This window comes from Vipera ursinii (genome assembly GCF_947247035.1).
Source record: "Vipera ursinii genome assembly, chromosome: 3".
NCBI classification, from domain to species: Eukaryota; Metazoa; Chordata; class Lepidosauria; order Squamata; family Viperidae; genus Vipera; species Vipera ursinii.
The window spans coordinates 43,436,721-43,455,810 of record NC_139516.1 but is presented as its reverse complement, the minus strand read 5'-3'; the positions used below and the strand labels follow the sequence as shown (position 1 = coordinate 43,455,810).

General features: G+C 42.6%; 1 protein-coding gene across 1 annotated transcript in view; it reads right to left on the bottom strand.

Moving 5' to 3' along the window:
• Positions 1-2,486: 2,486 nt before the first annotated feature.
• SLC26A9 (solute carrier family 26 member 9) overlaps positions 2,487-19,090 on the bottom strand; it is a gene marked incomplete at its 3' end in the record, with an annotated part of 48,630 nt that continues 32,026 nt past the window's right edge. Inside the window, exons 13-20 of the mRNA XM_083357645.1 lie at positions 17,388-17,457; positions 15,473-15,565; positions 14,679-14,798; positions 14,191-14,508; positions 13,193-13,247; positions 9,714-9,859; positions 3,473-3,550; positions 2,487-2,534 (exon numbers count right to left, since the gene is read on the bottom strand). Of these exons, the coding sequence (XP_083213771.1) occupies positions 2,487-2,534; positions 3,473-3,550; positions 9,714-9,859; positions 13,193-13,247; positions 14,191-14,508; positions 14,679-14,798; positions 15,473-15,565; positions 17,388-17,457 (928 nt within the window). The remainder of the gene's footprint in view (positions 2,535-3,472; positions 3,551-9,713; positions 9,860-13,192; positions 13,248-14,190; positions 14,509-14,678; positions 14,799-15,472; positions 15,566-17,387; positions 17,458-19,090) is intronic.

Sequence of the window (19,090 nt, the reverse complement as noted above, 5' to 3'; positions counted from 1 at the left end):
CACGGGCCGGATCCGGCCCCCGGGCCTTGTGTTTGACACGTCTGATCTATTTGCTCTAATTTCAAATTCTGTTTTAATTGACTTCAGACCACTGGGTCCTTTTCTTGATTAGCATTTTGATGATAAACTTTTTCATAGAATTAAACTTTGGTATATTAAGAGGCTTTTTGGTTTGTGCTGTCCATATGAGGCATATGCCCTGTATATCACACACTTTACGGAATCACCCTAGTGGAAGAAAGTCACAACAAAAAAACTATCCAACATCAATAGTCATTTACATCATTCACATTTTTATATAAAATTACTTTGCATTTACAAAATACAATTTTATAAAGTATCTTTGCTTAGATTAACTAGCTAGGCAAATCTGCCTGAGAGGTAGATTCTCTTCATTGTGGCATAAATTAAAAAAAACCCCTTAACAATGTTTGAATAATTTTAAACTACTTGAGAGGAATCAGATGATAAACTGCTGCTCTTGAATTGAGTCTTATGACTCATTTAAGAATCCTTTAATCAAAACTATATGCAAGGCAAAACTTGAGCACTAAGAAGGTTTTAATCTAAATTATTATTAATGTTAAACTTAGGTGGTATGATTTACTAAAGTTGTGCAAAGCAGGGGCATTTGTGGGAGTCAAAAATATCAAGATGGCAGCAATGACTATGCAATTGAAACTCTGCCCCTTTTAAATATGCATTATCCATGCAATCTATGTAAAAAGGCTGGGTTCTGATTGTGTCATTGTGGCCAGCATTTTGACTTTTTTGAACCTTTTCTGAATGCCCCAGGAACAAAGCATTCTACACAAGTTTTGTGCTTTGGGAAATGCCTCTTCAAATGGTTGGACAGCTTTACACTTCTGTATCTTTTTCTGAACAGAATACACAGGACTGGTAATCAGGCTGAAAAATAATGGTTTCTTACAGAAATTTTATTTTTAAAAAGGAAGCTAAGGTAAATTTGTTTAGTTATTAAGAACAAAAGGCTACAATACCAAAAATAATGTGGAATTACCTTGAGATTTCTAAACACAAGTATAGTAAAAATGTTACAGGTAATCCTCGACTTACAACAGTTCATTTAGTGACTGTTCGAAGTTACAATGGCATTGAAAAAGTGACTTATGACCGTTTTTCACATTTATGACCATTGCAGCATCCCCATGGTCATGTGATCAAAATTCAGACCTTGGCAATTGACTCAAATTTATGACTGTTGCAGTGTACTAGGCTCATGTGATCACCTTTTGCGACCTTCTGACAAAGTCAAAAGGGAAGCCAGATTCACTGAACAACCGTGTTATTAACAACTGCAGTGTTTCACTTAACAAGTGTGGCAAAAAAGGTCGTAAAATGGGGGAAAGCTCACTTAACAAATCTCTCACTTAACAAAAATTTTGGGCTCAATTGTGATAAGTCGAGGACTACCTGTATAAGAATAAATTATAGTATCTTCTTTGGTTTTGCTTAATTAAATCCATGTCAAATAAGCTTAATTTTGAAAAAACATTCACAGAACTGTAGAAATACTCTATGTACATAGATCCCATGAAAAATACTTTCATTCTCTAAACATAAACACATTCATCAGAAGAGAGAGAAAATATCGGAGATAGCTGTGGCTTATAATGAAAAAGGCAGTATTGCTTCTAGGCCAGGGGTCGGCAACCTCGGCTCTTTTATGACTCGTGGACTTCAACTCCCAGAATTCCTGAGCCAGCGTAGCTGGCTCAGGAATTCTGGGAGTTGAAGTCCACGAGTCATAAAAGAGCCGAGGTTGCCGACCCCTGTTCTAGGCAATACAGTAATACATGTTGGATGATATCCAGCACTACAATAAATAGAGCCCTTGATTTGAAAAATGAGTTGGTGAATTTAGGCCACAAAAAGAAGGAATATAGCAATAAGTTGCAATGAACAAAATTAGAGGAAAACTAGACATCATCATAGTTGTGTTTAACTTTGGTGTAGATTCTATACAATGAATGCAAATGTTAGAAACAACCCCCCCTCCCGTGAACTGAAACTGCTGCAATTGTGAGCACTTTATCTGGCAATCAAATATTTTCCATATTTTCCTTTGATTTCCCTCATGCGAACAATGCTGGAGAATTCATAGACAAGCACGTGTGCTACATGCATACTTATGGCTCCATAAATAAAGGGTTTAAGAGGAGGAAAATATGATGCAAAAGATATTCAAGCTATCCTTCAGCTTCTTCAAGATGGATGAAATATATTCCCTGAGTTTCTTCCTTCCATGCCAACTGTTTCAAGAGTCAGGTGCTCGGAGGTTCATAATTCAAGAGGAATTACAGAAGAGAATACCAGGTCCAAGAGACATTCTGTCCTCAACGCTATGCAAGCACCCATGGCCCCTTGCCAGAAAGGCCAATTTCCTTGCCACTCAGGCACAGGAACCTTCACAAAGAAACATCATGAACAAATAATTTGCCATCACAGGAGTGTTCCTGAGTTGCTCACAGCGCTGTTTGTGTTTCCGAATGAAAAATGCTTCCAAACATTTCCTAGGAAAGAAAAATGGAGATTTGTCTTACAAACTGATGCCAACATTATTAATAATGTGGCACGAAATTACATTAGATGTGTTTTTAGACTATAGCTTATATCAGATAAACTTTAGTTACAATTAAGTTATAGAATTTAATTTAACCATGACTAATTAAATTCAGATAAACTTTAGTTATAATTAAGTTATGGAATTTAATTGTAACTAATTTTTCCTTTTGATTTTAGAGAAACTAATGTTGATTAATTCTGTTTGACTTTAACCACTATGAATTCCGTATTACTTATGCTTAGATTTTATTATCTGTTTACTCAGAATTGTCTGCTGCCTCAATTTACAAATATTAGGCAGTTTACGCTACAGTGCAATACAAAAGCAATTCATTATAAAGTAGTATAATCCCGAACAAAGTAGTACAATACTTAACATTTCAATATAACCACCACTAAATTCAACCACAGCATGATAACATTTATTATTGGAAGACCTTTGGGAAGACCAGTGTTTTAACTGCTGTCCTAAATATTAATAGGGCCATCTTGAATTTAGGGAAGCAAGCTGGTCCAGATGAAGGAAAAGATAGCAGGGGTTTAAGTCCAACTCCATTTATTTCCCTTACAGTGAGCACCACTGGGGTGGGCAGATCTGAATCAGAACAGAGGTCTCAGAAATATCCCTTTCTCAAGCCATGCAAGCCAGAGAGATAATCACCGACCACCTTCAATTGCAATCGGAAGCAAATTAATAATGTAATTCCTGCAACAGGCTAACTGTACTAACTGAACTTTATGAATGTTGTTCAGTAGCAGACCACGTACAACAAATCACAACAATTCAAACATGAGGTGACTAGACCATGAGAGACAATAGACAGTACATCGGACAGAGGAATGAGTCAAATTCTTCATTTAATATCATTTTGTTCTTTTAACTGACCTCTTCCAAATTTTGGAATTCAGCACTACTATCTTCCAGAGATTCATCCGAGACAGAGACTTCAATCTGATTTGACCTCTGAGTAGGAAGAAATGGCTGGTTATTGTTTACAAGAATAATGTATGATAAAGCTTCAGAGTTTATTTTTTAGTCAAATATCAGCACAGGATTTTAGAGGATTCATTTCATGTAACATACATTTCAATAAGTTCATGAATCAATACACATTTATGTAAGATGATTAACCTGAGTTAATGATTAACTATTTTATGGGCTTTTTCAGGAGCCATTGATAATGTTTCAGCTTTGTAAGACATACAATTAGCAAATTACAAGTTACAAACTGTAATTATGTTATGTGTGTCATAGCTCTGAGTTGCACTAAATATACTTGGTGTGAACCAGCATTTCATATCTTAATAGCATAGTATAGAAATAATACTTTAGAGTGGTTGATATTTTAATCAGCTCTGTCATTATCTTTGTGCTTCAAATATGAGTAAAATTTTCTGGATTGTATAAGAAACAGTTGACAGGAGGTATTTTAAATGCTTAAGGAATAGAGCTGGAAAGATGTAAATGGAATTCATAGCTGGCAATCATCTTCTATTAATGTACTCACTCCAAATTATTAGATATCCCATGAAAGACAAGTCCTAGAATACAAGTCTTCTGTTTTTCAAAGTTTGGGGTAACATGATTATTTCCCTAATTCTCTAATAATTTATTAAAGAAGAAACAGAGAGTGGAAATAATTATTGGTTTAAAATATGAATATATACAACTGTGTTTAGCTGCAAATATTCATATATACCATTTAGAAATTCTTTCATATTATGTAGGCTGATTTTCCTAAAACATTATTGAAGTCCTATAATTCTGTCTAAGACACAAAATCTAAATTCAGCTATCTATGAAACATGAGCTTAATACTTAGCCAGCATCCAAATGATAACAAGATTGATTGAAATTTGTACATCTCTATGGTGTAAATATATTTGATATACAGGAAAGATAAAAGCATATAACAGAATAACAGAGTTGGAAGAAACCTCTACTCCAACCCCCTGTTCAAGCAGGAGATCCTATATTATTTCAGACAAATCGTTGTCCAATGTCTTCTTAAAAACATCTAATGTTGGAGTGCCCACTTGGAGGCATGTTGTGCTACTGATTAATTGTTCTCACTGTCAGGAAATTTTTCCTTAGTTCTAGGCGACTTCTCGTCTTGATTAGTTTCCATCTATTGCTTCTTGTTCTGCCTTCAGGTACTTTGGAAAATAGGCTGACCCACTCTTATTTGTGGCAGCCCCTTAGATATCATAATACTGCTATCATATCACCCCTAGTCCTTCTTTTCATTAAACTAGACATACTCAATTCCTGCAACCTTTCTTTGTATGTTTTAGTTTCTAGTCCCTTAATAATCTTTGTTGCTCTTTGCAGTCTTTCTAGAGTTTCAAATTCTTTTTTATATTGTGGTGTCCAAAACTGGATGCATTTTTCCAAGATCCATTTCATCTTGCTGGCTGGGGAATTCTGGAAACTGAAGTCTATACATCTTAAAGTTGCTGAGTTGAGAAACACTGCAGTGGCCCATGAATTAAATGTGGTGATTCTTTTTTAAAATATCTCTTTTCTATTTGTGCGTTGTGTACAACATAGTAGATTTACTTTGAAGACAGATTCATTTGAACATTAAAGTATCAGGTGGTGTTTCTAAATTTTAATGTGCCATTAGAGACCAAACAAGCAGATTTTTATGTGTATGTGACCTTTCAAGTCAGTTTTGATTCTTGAAGACTATATAGAAAACTCTGCAGGTTTCTGAACAGATTTTTTTTTTTGGTTTGCTATTGCCTTCTTCTCACTGGCCCAAAGTCACCCAGCTGGCTTTGCCTTTAACTACTATATCAACAAATAGATGGTTTACTTCGCAAATGATTCACCATGCCATTTCATATATTCAAACTGTAAGTAGTAAGGCCATATTTATGTGCTGATGGTAGCAAGTCCATTTCTCATTCCAGTCAAATTTAGGTGGGATGGTAAAATATGCTCAAATCAGTGAAGGATTAAACAAATGCTAATAAACTAGTTTGACCTACCGTATATACTTGAGTATAAGCTGACTCGAGTATAAGCCGAGACCCCCAATTTCACCCCCAAAAACTGGAAAAAGTTATTGACTCGAGTATAAGCCGATCCGCCGTTCTGCAAGCCTCTGCCGCCAGCAGAGGCTCGATCCGCCATTTTGCAAGCCTGAATACACAGGAATACCCTGTGTGGCCGCGGCTCGTCGGCAGGTCTCCGTTCCTCCTGCCGACCTTTGGGGAGGTTTGGGCGCCTCCCCAAACCTCGGCAGGTCTCCGTTCCTCCTGCCGACCTTTGGGGAGGTTTGGGCGCCTCCCCAAACCTCCCCAAACCTCGGCAGGTCTCCGTTCCTCCTGCCGACCTTTGGGGAGGTTTGGGCGCCTCCCCAAACCTCCCCAAACCTCGGCAGGTCTCCGTTCCTCCGCGCAAACCTGCCGACCTTTGGGGAGGTTTGGGCGCCTCCCCAAACCTCCCCAAACCTCGGCAGGTCTCCGTTCCTCCTGCCGACCTTTGGGGAGGTTTGGGCGCCTCCCCAAACCTCGGCAGGTCTCCGTTCCTCCTGCCGACCTTTGGGGAGGTTTGGGCGCCTCCCCAAACCTCCCCAAACCTCGGCAGGTCTCCGTTCCTCCTGCCGACCTTTGGGGAGGTTTGGGCGCCTCCCCAAACCTCGGCAGGTCTCCGTTCCTCCGCGCAGACCTGCCGACCTTTGGGGAGGTTTGGGCGCCTCCCCAAACCTCCCCAAACCTCGGCAGGTCTCCGTTCCTGTTTGGGGAGGTTTGGGCGCCTCCCCAAACCTCCCCAAACCTCGGCAGGTCTCCGTTCCTCCGCGCAGACCTGCCGAGGTTTGGGGAGGTTTGGGGAGGCGCCCAAACCTCCCCAAAGGTCGGCAGGAAGAACGGAGACCTGCCGAGGTTTGGGGAGGTTTGGGGAGGCGCCCAAACCTCCCCAAAGGTCGGCAGGTCTGCGCGGAGGAACGGAGACCTGCCGAGGTTTGGGGAGGTTTGGGGAGGCGCCCAAACCTCCCCAAACAGGAACGGAGACCTGCCGAGGTTTGGGGAGGTTTGGGGAGGCGCCCAAACCTCCCCAAAGGTCGGCAGGTCTGCGCGGAGGAACGGAGACCTGCCGAGGTTTGGGGAGGCGCCCAAACCTCCCCAAACAGGAACGGAGACCTGCCGAGGTTTGGGGACGTTTGGGGAGGCGCCCAAACCTCCCCAAAGGTCGGCAGGTCTGCACGGAGGAACGGAGACCTGCCGAGGTTTGGGGAGGTTTGGGGAGGCGCCCAAACCTCCCCAAACAGGAACGGAGACCTGCCGAGGTTTGGGGACGTTTGGGGAGGCGCCCAAACCTCCCCAAAGGTCGGCAGGTCTGCGCGGAGGAACGGAGACCTGCCGAGGTTTGGGGACGTTTGGGGAGGCGCCCAAACCTCCCCAAAGGTCGGCAGGTCTGCGCGGAGGAACGGAGACCTGCCGAGGTTTGGGGACGTTTGGGGAGGCGCCCAAACCTCCCCAAACAGGAACGGAGACCTGCCGAGGTTTGGGGACGTTTGGGGAGGCGCCCAAACCTCCCCAAAGGTCGGCAGGTCTGCGCGGAGGAACGGAGACCTGCCGAGGTTTGGGGACGTTTGGGGAGGCGCCCAAACCTCCCCAAAGGTCGGCAGGTCTGCGCGGAGGAACGGAGACCTGCCGAGGTTTGGGGAGGTTTGGGGAGGCGCCCAAACCTCCCCAAACAGGAACGGAGACCTGCCGAGGTTTGGGGACGTTTGGGGAGGCGCCCAAACCTCCCCAAAGGTCGGCAGGTCTGCGCGGAGGAACGGAGACCTGCCGAGGTTTGGGGAGGTTTGGGGAGGCGCCCAAAGCTCCCCAAACAGGAACGGAGACCTGCCGAGGTTTGGGGACGTTTGGGGAGGCGCCCAAACCTCCCCAAACAGGAACGGAGACCTGCCGAGGTTTGGGGACGTTTGGGGAGGCGCCCAAACCTCCCCAAAGGTCGGCAGGTCTGCGCGGAGGAACGGAGACCTGCCGAGGTTTGGGGACGTTTGGGGAGGCGCCCAAACCTCCCCAAACAGGAACGGAGACCTGCCGAGGTTTGGGGACGTTTGGGGAGGCGCCCAAACCTCCCCAAAGGTCGGCAGGTCTGCGCGGAGGAACGGAGACCTGCCGAGGTTTGGGGAGGTTTGGGGAGGCGCCCAAACCTCCCCAAACAGGAACGGAGACCTGCCGAGGTTTGGGGACGTTTGGGGAGGCGCCCAAACCTCCCCAAACAGGAACGGAGACCTGCCGAGGTTTGGGGACGTTTGGGGAGGCGCCCAAACCTCCCCAAAGGTCGGCAGGTCTGCGCGGAGGAACGGAGACCTGCCGAGGTTTGGGGACGTTTGGGGAGGCGCCCAAACCTCCCCAAACAGGAACGGAGACCTGCCGAGGTTTGGGGACGTTTGGGGAGGCGCCCAAACCTCCCCAAAGGTCGGCAGGTATGCGCGGAGGAACGGAGACCTGCCGAGGTTTGGGGAGGTTTGGGGAGGCGCCCAAACCTCCCCAAACAGGAACGGAGACCTGCCGAGGTTTGGGGAGGTTTGGGGAGGCGCCCAAACCTCCCCAAAGGTCGGCAGGTCTGCGCGGAGGAACGGAGACCTGCCGAGGTTTGGGGAGGTTTGGGGAGGCGCCCAAAGCTCCCCAAACAGGAACGGAGACCTGCCGAGGTTTGGGGACGTTTGGGGAGGCGCCCAAACCTCCCCAAAGGTCGGCAGGAAGAACGGAGACCTGCCGAGGTTTGGGGAGGTTTGGGGAGGTGCCCAAACCTCCCCAAACAGGAACGGAGACCTGGGGAGGTTTGGGGAGGCGCCCAAACCTTCCCAAACGTCGGCAGGTCTGCGCGGAGGAACGGAGACCTGCCGAGGTTTGGGGAGGCGCCCAAACCTCCCCAAAGGTCGGCAGGAGGAACGGAGACCTGCCGAGGTTTGGGGAGGTTTGGGGAGGCGCCCAAACCTCCCCAAAGGTCGGCAGGAGGAACAGAGACCTGCCGAGGTTTGGGGAGGTTTGGGGAGGCGCCCAAACCTCCCCAAAGGTCGGCAGGAGGAACGGAGACCTGCCGAGGTTTGGGGAGGTTTGGGGAGGCGCCCAAACCTCCCCAAACGTCGGCAGGTCTGCGCGGAGGAACGGAGACCTGCCGAGGTTTGGGGAGGCGCCCAAACCTCCCCAAACGTCGGCAAGTCTCCGTTCCTCCGCGCCCTGCCTGCCTGCTTCTTTCCGCTGCGGAAAGAAGCAGGCAGGCAAGGCGCGGAGTTTGGGGAGGTGCGCGCGCACCTCCCCAAACCTCCCCAAACTTCGGCAGGTCTCGGACGGTGGTGGCTTGGGAGAGGTGCGGGCGATCCCGGAAGCACCAAAGCCTCGGCCGCGCACAAGTCCTCGGTAAGTTTTTTTTGTTGACTGGAGTATAAGCCGAAGTGGAATTTTTCAGCCCAAAAAGTGGGCTGAAAAATTCGGCTTATACTCAAGTATATACGGTATATAAAATGAAGATACTGCTAATAGACCAAATTTTGGCCTAAGTTTATTTGTAAAAATAAACAGAACTGGCCTTGGTTTAGCTTTTCACAATAAAGGGAAGGAAGAGGAGGAGAACTTCTTCAATGGATTTTGTCTCTAATTTGGTTTTCACTGAATTTAAAATAAGAATTTATGTTTCCATAGATGCAAAAGCTAAGATATAAAGCGTAATTTGTCAACGTGATTAAATAAATAACAAGCAACCATTTTCATCATATATTACATTTGATTTACACATATAGATCCATTTTTATATGTTTTGTTCATTATGCTTAGGTTAGACCAGGGGTAGGCAACCTTGGCTCTTTTATGACTCATGGATTTCAACTCCCAGAATTCCTGAACCATACAAATAGCTGCGCAGCAGCTCCCTTGTTGCTTCTGTTCTGTTTGACCTTCAATAAAGTAAATTGCTGTTTTGAACCTTCTGTCTCACTCAATGCGTGCAAAGAACCGGCTACACAACAGCATGCTTATTCTTCATTAGTATGTTAGCCAGGTTAATTGCTTATTCATACTCTGACAAGGTCTGGCAGAACTATGGAAATATGTATCTGCCTACATAGCTAAGAATAAGTGGTTAAAAGATAGTGAATTATTTATACCTCTTCTAGGACAGAATGACAAGTAGGTCTGCTGTTGTTCATTGTTGCAAATAAAACAGCATCATGGATGGTCACAAAGAGGTGACAAGGCTCAAGACCTCCTTCTTCAAAGACTCCACCTGTGCGAATGTCATCATACACTTGAGCTAATGAAAAAAGACAAAGTTAAAAATTACTAATTGTTATTGGACAAGGATTTCCAAAATCTTTTAAGTAAATGGTGTTTGAATACAACTCTATTATTGCATCAATCTGAAGCTCAAAGATAGATTGAACAGGAAGCCTGAAAGAACTACACTGCCCCTACATGGTTAATGAGCTTATTGAGCAATATACTCAAACACAGTTGATTTTACATAGCAGAACATTTTTCAGGGAACAGGAAAAACCTGTACCACTCAGGACTGGCTACATAACTTCTCTTTGAAAGAAGATAAATTTTAGCTCTGGCATGACAAGTCAGCCAACTGACTTGGAGAATTTAAAACTGTCTATCTCCATATATGTTACTTTTGGAAGCCTTGTGCCGTATAAACTGCCTTTTGGTCTGATCTTTCACCTATGGTTGAATTTAAATTCTTAAGCTATCTTGCATTTTAAAAATAACCCATACAACCCATATGTTTGTGCGTGCATATTACCAGATGGTTATCTCAAGTAGTTTGATTTCATTTCTGCTCTTTTCAGGAGTAAACTTTGTCCTTGTTGTAGATAAGTAAAAGTCTATTTAAGTTTAAGTTTAAGTTTATTATATTTGTATACCGCCCTTCTCCTGAAGGACTCAGGGCGGTGAACAGGGCACATATAAAAATACAGAGTACAAAAATTAAAAGAGAATTAAATAGGAGCCCGAACTAAAACAATAGATAATAGTATAAAAAATCTGCAATAAAAACCCCAACACATCCCCCATCAGGCCAGGCCGGATTGTTCAAATAGATAGATCTTCAGACTGCGTCGGAAGGAGCGAAGGTCAGGAGCTGTCCGGAGCTCAACCGGCAGCTGATTCCATAAGGCCGGGGTGCCCACAGAGCAGGCCCTCCCCCTGGGGGCCACATTCTCTGACCGGTGGCACCCTGAGGAGGCCCTCTCTGTGGGAACGCACACGGCGGAGGGAAGTTGACGCCGGCAGCAGGTGATCCCCGAGGTACTCCAGACCCATGCTATGTAGGGCCTTGAAAACCATTACCAAAACCTTGGATCTCACCCGGAAGACAACTGGTAGCCAATGCAGCTCGCGGAGCAAAGGTGTAACATGGGAGTATCGCGAAACTCCCAAGACAACTCTCACGGCCGCATTCTGTACCAGCTGGAGCCTCCGAGTGGTCTTCGAGGGAAGCCCCATGTAGAGAGCGTTGCAGTAGTCCAGACGAGAGGTCACGAGCGCATGAGTGACCGTACACAGGGCATCCCGGTCTAGATAGGGCCGCAACTGGCGCACCAGGCAAACCTGGGCGAAAGCCCCCCTAGTCACAGCCACTATATGATCTTCCAAAGTAAGCCGTGAATCTAGGAGGACTCACAAGTTGCGAGCCCTATCTACGGGGGGTAAAAACTCACCCCCCCATGGAAAGAGGTGGAATATTCTGAATATCCCGGGATGCCGGTATGCACAGCCACTCAGTCTTGTCGGGGTTGAGTTGAAGTCTGTTCCTCCCCATCCAGACCCGAACCGCCTCCAGGCAACGGGACATCACGTCGAGGGCATCACTGGGGTGGTTTGGGATCAAAATGAAAAGCTGGGTATCATCAGTATGCTGATCATCAGTATGCTGAACTCCAAAACCACGAATGATCTCACCCAGCGGTTTCATGTAGATGTTGAACAGGAGAGGCGAGAGGACCGACCCCTGAGGAACTCCACAAACGAGAGACCTCAGGGTCGACCTCTGCCCCCCTGCCAACACCGACTGCGAACGTCCCAGGAGATAGGAGGAGAACCACTGAAGAACTGTGCCTCCCACTCCCAATCCCCTGAGACGCCGCAGCAGGATACCATGGTCGATGGTATCGAAAGCCGCTGAGAGGTCTAATAGGACTAGGACAGAGGAATATCCCCTGTCCCGGGCCCTCCAGAGATCATTCACCAGAGCGACCAATGCCGTCTCCGTGCTGTACCCGGGCCTGAAACCCGATTGGGACGGGTCTAGATAATCCGCTTCATCCACGACCAGAGGGAGCTGATGTGCCACCACACTCTCAACAACCTTCGCAAGAAAGCGAAGGTTGGAGACTGGACGAAAGTTATTTAACACAGCTGGGTCCAAGGCAGGCTTCTTGAGGAGAGGTCTCACCACCGCCTCCTTCAAGACGGCGGGGAAACTACCCTCACTCAAAGAGGCAGATATAACCGCCTGGAACCAGCCTTGTGTCCCCTCCTGAGCTGCATAAACCAGCCAGGAAGGGCACGGGTCCAATAAACATGTGGTGGAGCTCAACCTCCCCATAATCCTGTCCACTTCCTCAGGGGTCACAGAATCAAACTCCTCGCAGATAACATCGACAAGACCGCCCGTGTCCTGATTGTCAGACTCTGCGCAGTTGGAGTCCAGACCGGTCCGAATCCGAGCGATTTTATCCGACAGATGTTGACTAAACTCCTCGGCACGACCCTGCAAGGGTTCCTCCCTCACTTCCTGATTAAGAAGGGAGCGGGTCACCCTAAACAGGGCGGCCAGGCGGTTATCTGCGGACGCGATAAGGGCGGAGAAGTAATTAGACCTCGCCGCCCTTATTGCTGCGAGATAAGACCTAATGTGGGTTCTTAGTCGCAATCGGTCGGATTCGGATCGGCTGGACCTCCAACAGCTCTCTAGGCCCCGTCTCCGACACTTCATCTCCCGAAGCTCCGCGGAGAACCATGGAGCTCGCTGGGATCAGGGGCCGCAAGGGTGCAACTCGGTCAAGTGCCTCCGTGGCTGCCCTTTCCCAGGCTTCCACTAAGGCATCCGCATCCACTCATGCGCTTAAAGTGTTTTTGTCTTGAAAAGAACCTTTGAGTCAATGTAATTTTATCAGTTTTGAATTTATTTTTAAATACTAAACAAAACAAAAAAACAGGAGATAGCAAAATGAACCTATTGCTGGAACTGTGATTTTCCAGTCCCTGGACTATACTACATTGCATATGTAAACCCACATGTGACCTGATATAGTATGTGAACATTCAACTTTTGATATTTGTCACTAAAAATAGTTCTGCCTCTTGTTAAATGGAAGTCAAATGAAGTTAGATATATGGGTTTATCTCTTGACCAACAAATACCAAGCAGTTTGTTCTATCAGCTATGTCATTAAAGTTCTTAAAATATTAAGTATCCATATTTGCCTTATTCCCCATCCTTTCAGTTGTTTTACCTGTCTTTCTATATTAAACTCTGAAAGCATGGATTCTTTATTAATCTGTTAATCAGCCTGGGCATTTTTCAGCTCGAACAGTATCACATAAATAAATAACTAATTAAGAATGAAATTCTTACCAGGTATATTTGCAAGAAAGACTTTAATCCCAATCCTTTGATAGTTGGTACATAGCTACACAAGAAGACAAAATGAGAGAGTTGTGATGGATTGATTTACATAGGTTTGGCCTTAGCATTTACAAGCATTCATTTAATATGCAGGTATTATATATCATTCTCGGTGGGTGCACCAATCCTTTGGAACCGCTTACCAGCTGAACTCCAGATGGCCCCCGACCTTCGCTCCTTCCGGCGTGATCTAAAAACTTACCTATTCGAACAAGCCGGCCTGGCCTGATGGATTTGGGTTTTAATATTATTTAACTAATGTATTCTTATTTTATTGCCCTGTACATCGCCCTGAGTCCTTCAGGAGAAGGGCGGTATATAAATCAAATAAATAAATAAATAAATAAATAAACAAACAAATAAATAAATAAATAGATAAATAAATAAATAAATAAATAAATAAAGCTCATTTTTCCCTAAAAAGCCAAAGACAACACAGCACTGAATTTTCCAAAGTGCCCAGTTACTAGTGATGCAATATATAGTCTAAACCCAAATACTTAGAATGGGAATGGAAATGATAAGGCTCACTTTTATTTATAAGGTATTATCTTTGAAAATGAAAATAGCATTGTATTTGGTATATAGAATTGAAGCCACAATCTGCATCTCCTTATTCTGTGGCTTGCTATATACTTAGCCAGAAAGTTAAAATAACAATATAAAAACTCATATTTTATTTACTGAAGGTGCAGTATTTGTTTTTTTATCAACAGAATGTTAATTGTTACTTTGGTTTCATAAATAATCTCCTGGCTTCTCATATGTGTTCTACAGAGACAATATCTCATTCTGATTATACTTAGTTGTCAACTTTTCCAATTTGCAGCCAGGAGAACAATGTTACTTGTATCAAACTTTAGTCCCGATTAACCCTATTTAAACAGGACATTTTAAAGACTGTAGTAGCTTCAGTGAACAAGGCAGATTCCAAGAGAACAACACACCTTTCCCAAAGCTTTTGTACCCATCAGATCCACAAAGCAAACTCCACTCATGTCAAGAATAATGGTGTGGAAATTAACAAAAGGGGGTGCTATGCTCATAGGATCAATACTGGAGGCTGGAATAATGCTGCAGTTGCTGTTCCTATGATCAGCTGTGCTTCTTTGTTCACATGAAGTATTATTTGGACTTAAAGAGTTCACAGATGGGTTGAAGACAATATAGGAGATGCTGTTGCCATTGGCAGCTGTCTGGTTGTTATTGGTATCCGTTGGAGAAGTACTTTCAAAATCCTTCTGGAGTTCTTGCAGAGACACAGTCTGTAACAAAGAAAAGTAGTTATTTTACAAATGTGAGCCAGGTGCTCAGAATATTTTATGCATGATAAATATATGTGTAAATTCTTTTTTTTCTCTCTAGGATGAAAAAAATTCCATTTTTGCCTAGCCGTAGGAAACCTCACTTATAACCTGGATAATTGCTTGGTTACCTTGTCTTTTCTGAAGATAGATTTTAATTTGCTCGTTTTCTGTACTGCTGCTGTCACCTTTTCTTGATTTTTCACAAATTTTTTTCTGGCCAAGTAGACTTTGATGGGATCCACGCCAGTCTGTTTAGGGGAAAAAGAAATAGTTAGCTGCATTATCTTTATACCTGGATTTTTGGGATATTTGAATGGCAACCTGGCATATAAATAAAGAAGTACGGTACTATTTTTTAATGCAAAGACATAGAAAATAAACCAGATGGCCTCTACATAATTAATTAGTTTTTATTATTATATAACCATACCAATATCTCTCTGGGAAACACTTAGGAAAATTAAGACAGAATTTTGCATTATAAATGTTTGTCCATGGACTGCTTTTCTTTTCAATAAACTTCAGCAAGCAGACATTATATTTAAGAAGTTTGATGCAGTCCTTTAGTAAAAATATTTTAGGGTGGACTAATGATAAAAGTACCACTTCCTCTAAAATAAAGCACTAATAAAAGAATTTAAACCAAAATGTGAAGCAGTGTATAAATAAGCACATTGTAGTAATAAAAAGACTTAAGGCAAATAACAATATATTTACTTCTTATGAAAAAGATACCAGAAGAAGTGTCAATTTGTCTCCTCTGTGTGTGTGTGTGTGTGTGTGTGTGTGTGTGTGTGTGTGTGTGCGTGCACCTGAATGTGTGAGTGCACATGCATAGATGTGTGCATGTGTATGTGTAGAGAAATGATTCAGCCTTTTGTTTCCAGTTTGGATATGTTTCATTTGGATCAAAATTTCTTACCTTTGCGATAACTTTCTCCCTGAATATTTCTGAATTGGCAAAGTATAGTGGGGAGCAGTAGGTGACAATTTTAATGCCTTCTATTTCTTGAACCTACAAAACAAGGGTGACAAATTTCAGTAACAGAATATTTCTTGGGACCAGCAAAATGAGTAGGAAGAAAAAGAAGTTAAATTATACTTTGTCTTTTTAAAATAATAATATCAACAATAATAATGGTTATTACTTTTCAATCACAGGTTAATTAGTGCAGCAAAATAAGGGCTATATGTTTGATGCGTATGTATATAGTACAGATATATAACCTCCATAGATCAAAGTGCAGCAAAATAAGGGCTATATGTTTGATGCGTATGTATATAGTACAGATATATAACCTCCATAGATCAAAGTGTTGCAATTTCAGGAGTATTTTTCAGATTCTGGTAAATTTGTGACATAGAATGAAACTTGGGTTTTTCCAAAATAATTACTGCACTCTATTTTTTTAATGTGCTGAAAAAGGGAAGTTGTTTAATGCATGAAAAATAATATTAATTGTGTTACAGAATTTGATTTAATTTTAAATATGGTTATTATCTTCCACTTTCTGGTTCAGGCTGGAGCAATGAAAGTAAAAGGCGAACAAAAGAGCAGAAGGGTTTTATAGTTATTTCCAAAACCTCTTATTTTCCAATCGCATAACAGCACGAAAATCTTTGGTTGTTGTAGTCAACAGTGCTTTGGATGGGGTAAAGGCGGAAAGAAAAAAGAGGTTGGGGTGGACCTTTGGTGTTAAATTATGTTATTGCATTTAAACCATTTGCCACCAAATGTGTGATATGGTCTCATGAAGCCTAACATGAGATCATAAATGGTTCCTCCAAATTGTGCCTTGATTTTTTAATAATCCCAAACTATTCACATGAGGAACATAGGAAATCTAAGGATAAAAGAGTGACTTTTTCAATATTTTTGAAATAAGAGCCAGTAACAATAATGCTGATTCACAGATCATGAAGCCATAATCTCTACATGGGGCTGCCCTTGAAGACCACTCGGAGGCTCCAACTGGTACAGAATGCAGCCGCGAGAGTTGTGTTGGGAGTCTCCCGATACTCCCATGTTGCACCTCTGCTCCGTGAGCTGCATTGGCTCCCAGTTGTCTTCCGGGTGAGGTTCAAGGTGCTGGTATTGACGTATAAAGCCCTACATGGCATGGGTCCGGAATACCTTGGGGAGCACCTGCGGCTGGCATCAACTTCCCTCCGCCCAATACGCTCCCACGGAGAGGGTCTCCTCATGGTGCCACTGGTCAAAGAATGCCGACTGGTGGCCCCCAGGGGGAGGGCGTTCTCTGTGGGCGTGCCAGATTTATGGAACCATCTTCCGGTTGAGCTCCGGATGGCGCCCGACCTTCGCTCCTTCTGGCGTGATCTAAAAACGTATCTTTTTGAACAAGCTGGCCTGGCCTGATGGGAGGGGGTTGGGTTTTTATTACTTTTAAATGCGTTTTAATCTATTTAAGAGTTGTGGGCACTTGTTTAATCTTTTTTAATTTTTGTATTCTGTCTTTTTAACATGTATTGCCCTGTTCACCGCCCTGAGTCCTTCGGGAGAAGGGCGGTATACAAATAATAATAATAATAATAATAATAATAATAATAATAATAATAATAATAATAATAATAAAAATAATGATAATAATGATAATAATAATAATAATAATAATAATAATAATAATAATAATAATAATAATAATAATAATATTGTTTAAGCATTTTGCCTCTCAGTTTTTAAAGTATGGCTTCATTGGGAAAGGCTGCACATCATATCCAAAGAAAAAGGTTTTATAGTTTAGTATTATGTAGAAACCATAATCACTCAACAAAGTCAAATCTCATCAATATGAGATTATTTCCATTATTTCCATTACCTTGCTGTAGACTTTGGGGTTCTTGTATATATCAGTAGAAGCTACAGGGCCAAGGACAGAACCATTACGACTGGGAAAGAAAATAATGAAACGTGAATGTTAAATAACAGGTAGCTAACAGATGCAGTTTACAAGAAATATGATGCACCCAGTAGTAAATGCAAAAGAGGAGGAGGATTTAAACGAATTAGGCACAGTAGTTTTACAATATAAAAGTGTGGTTGTATCTGCAGTATCTCCCTACTGGTAATGAACTCAGAGGCCTAGAATTTTGGATGTACCAACCAGCACATCCAAACACTGTTAGATTGGGGATAACAGAATTGGATTTTCAAAGAAAAGAAAATGTCAATGGTTTTCAGTAAGTTTGATTAAAAAAAAGGAGAAGATTGCAGCCACAATATGACTGAAGCTCCATTACCATTTATTTTATATGCACTTGCAATGCAAATGAAAAGCAGGTTGAACTTCAGTCACACCACTGTAGCCACCATCTTGATTATTTCTCTCAATACCCTGTGAATTCCTCCGGAAGAAGTGGAAAATATGTGTGAATCAATACATTGTCCGAAGCATCCATTAAAAAAAATCAGTTTATTTTCCCCCTTCTGATCTCATGATAAAGTTTTATAGATATATTTCAGAATACTCAAATACACTGAAATAAGAACTGAAAATGAAATAGCTATTGTGGAAATAGAATGGGATGAAATTTCATGGAGGTGGATATTTATTATATGTGGAGCTGGATATTTATTACAATACTCCTGCATTTGTAGATAATCACAAATATATACCTCACAAGTAAATAATCACAGTACTCAATCAAATAGCAAATATCACAGTACTCAATCAAATAGCAAATATCACCAGTTGAGGGCAGACTAATGACAAATAATTATCTTCCTAAATCAGTGTTTTTCAAACCTGCCAATTTCAAGATTGTAGCCTTCAACACCCAGAATTCCCCAGATAGCATGCCTAATGCAGATAGGGAAGCCAGGATCAGCACTGTCAGCATCGCATGTACACTGTTCACTGTTGGAAATTCCTACTATAGAAAATATTCTCTCTATTGGTTTGTTTATTTACTAGGTAGTGAAATTCTCACAAAGTGGATTTTGCCAGCTTAATTTCATGAATGCAAGTACTTTATAATTTTTCCATCTTCTGATGCTTTGGACTGTAGACATGAGAAAAAATATGTCTTGTCCTGTACCATAAACTAAACTATAGGATTTCTGTGCTGTTAGAAACCAGCATCATTTGCCTCCTAAAAAATTACTTCCCTGGGAAGGAAGAGCAATGTTAAAGTACAGATCCATCCAATATCTGTTTTCCTCTTCTTTCCCTACTCTTTTTTTCTCCTTTTGTATCATGTCTGTTAAATAATGGATAGGAATTATTCCATTTTACCATAATCTGTCCAGAATCTAAAAGATTGTGAATGCTTCCTAAATGTTAATTTACCAGAATAGCAATATTACTGCATAAGCACGTATGGATACTCCACTGACCAATCATGTTTTATCTGGGGCTCACAGAGAGGCTAGTACAGCACTCAAGACTGCTTTTCAGAAGTGAAGTCATGATGTGGAAAAGGTTAGTTTAGGTCAATAAACCCTTTACTTCTTACACTGAGCCTTTGATAAGCAATAAAAGGAATTTCCCTTGTGTAAAATGGCAGAAGTACTTTCCTATTC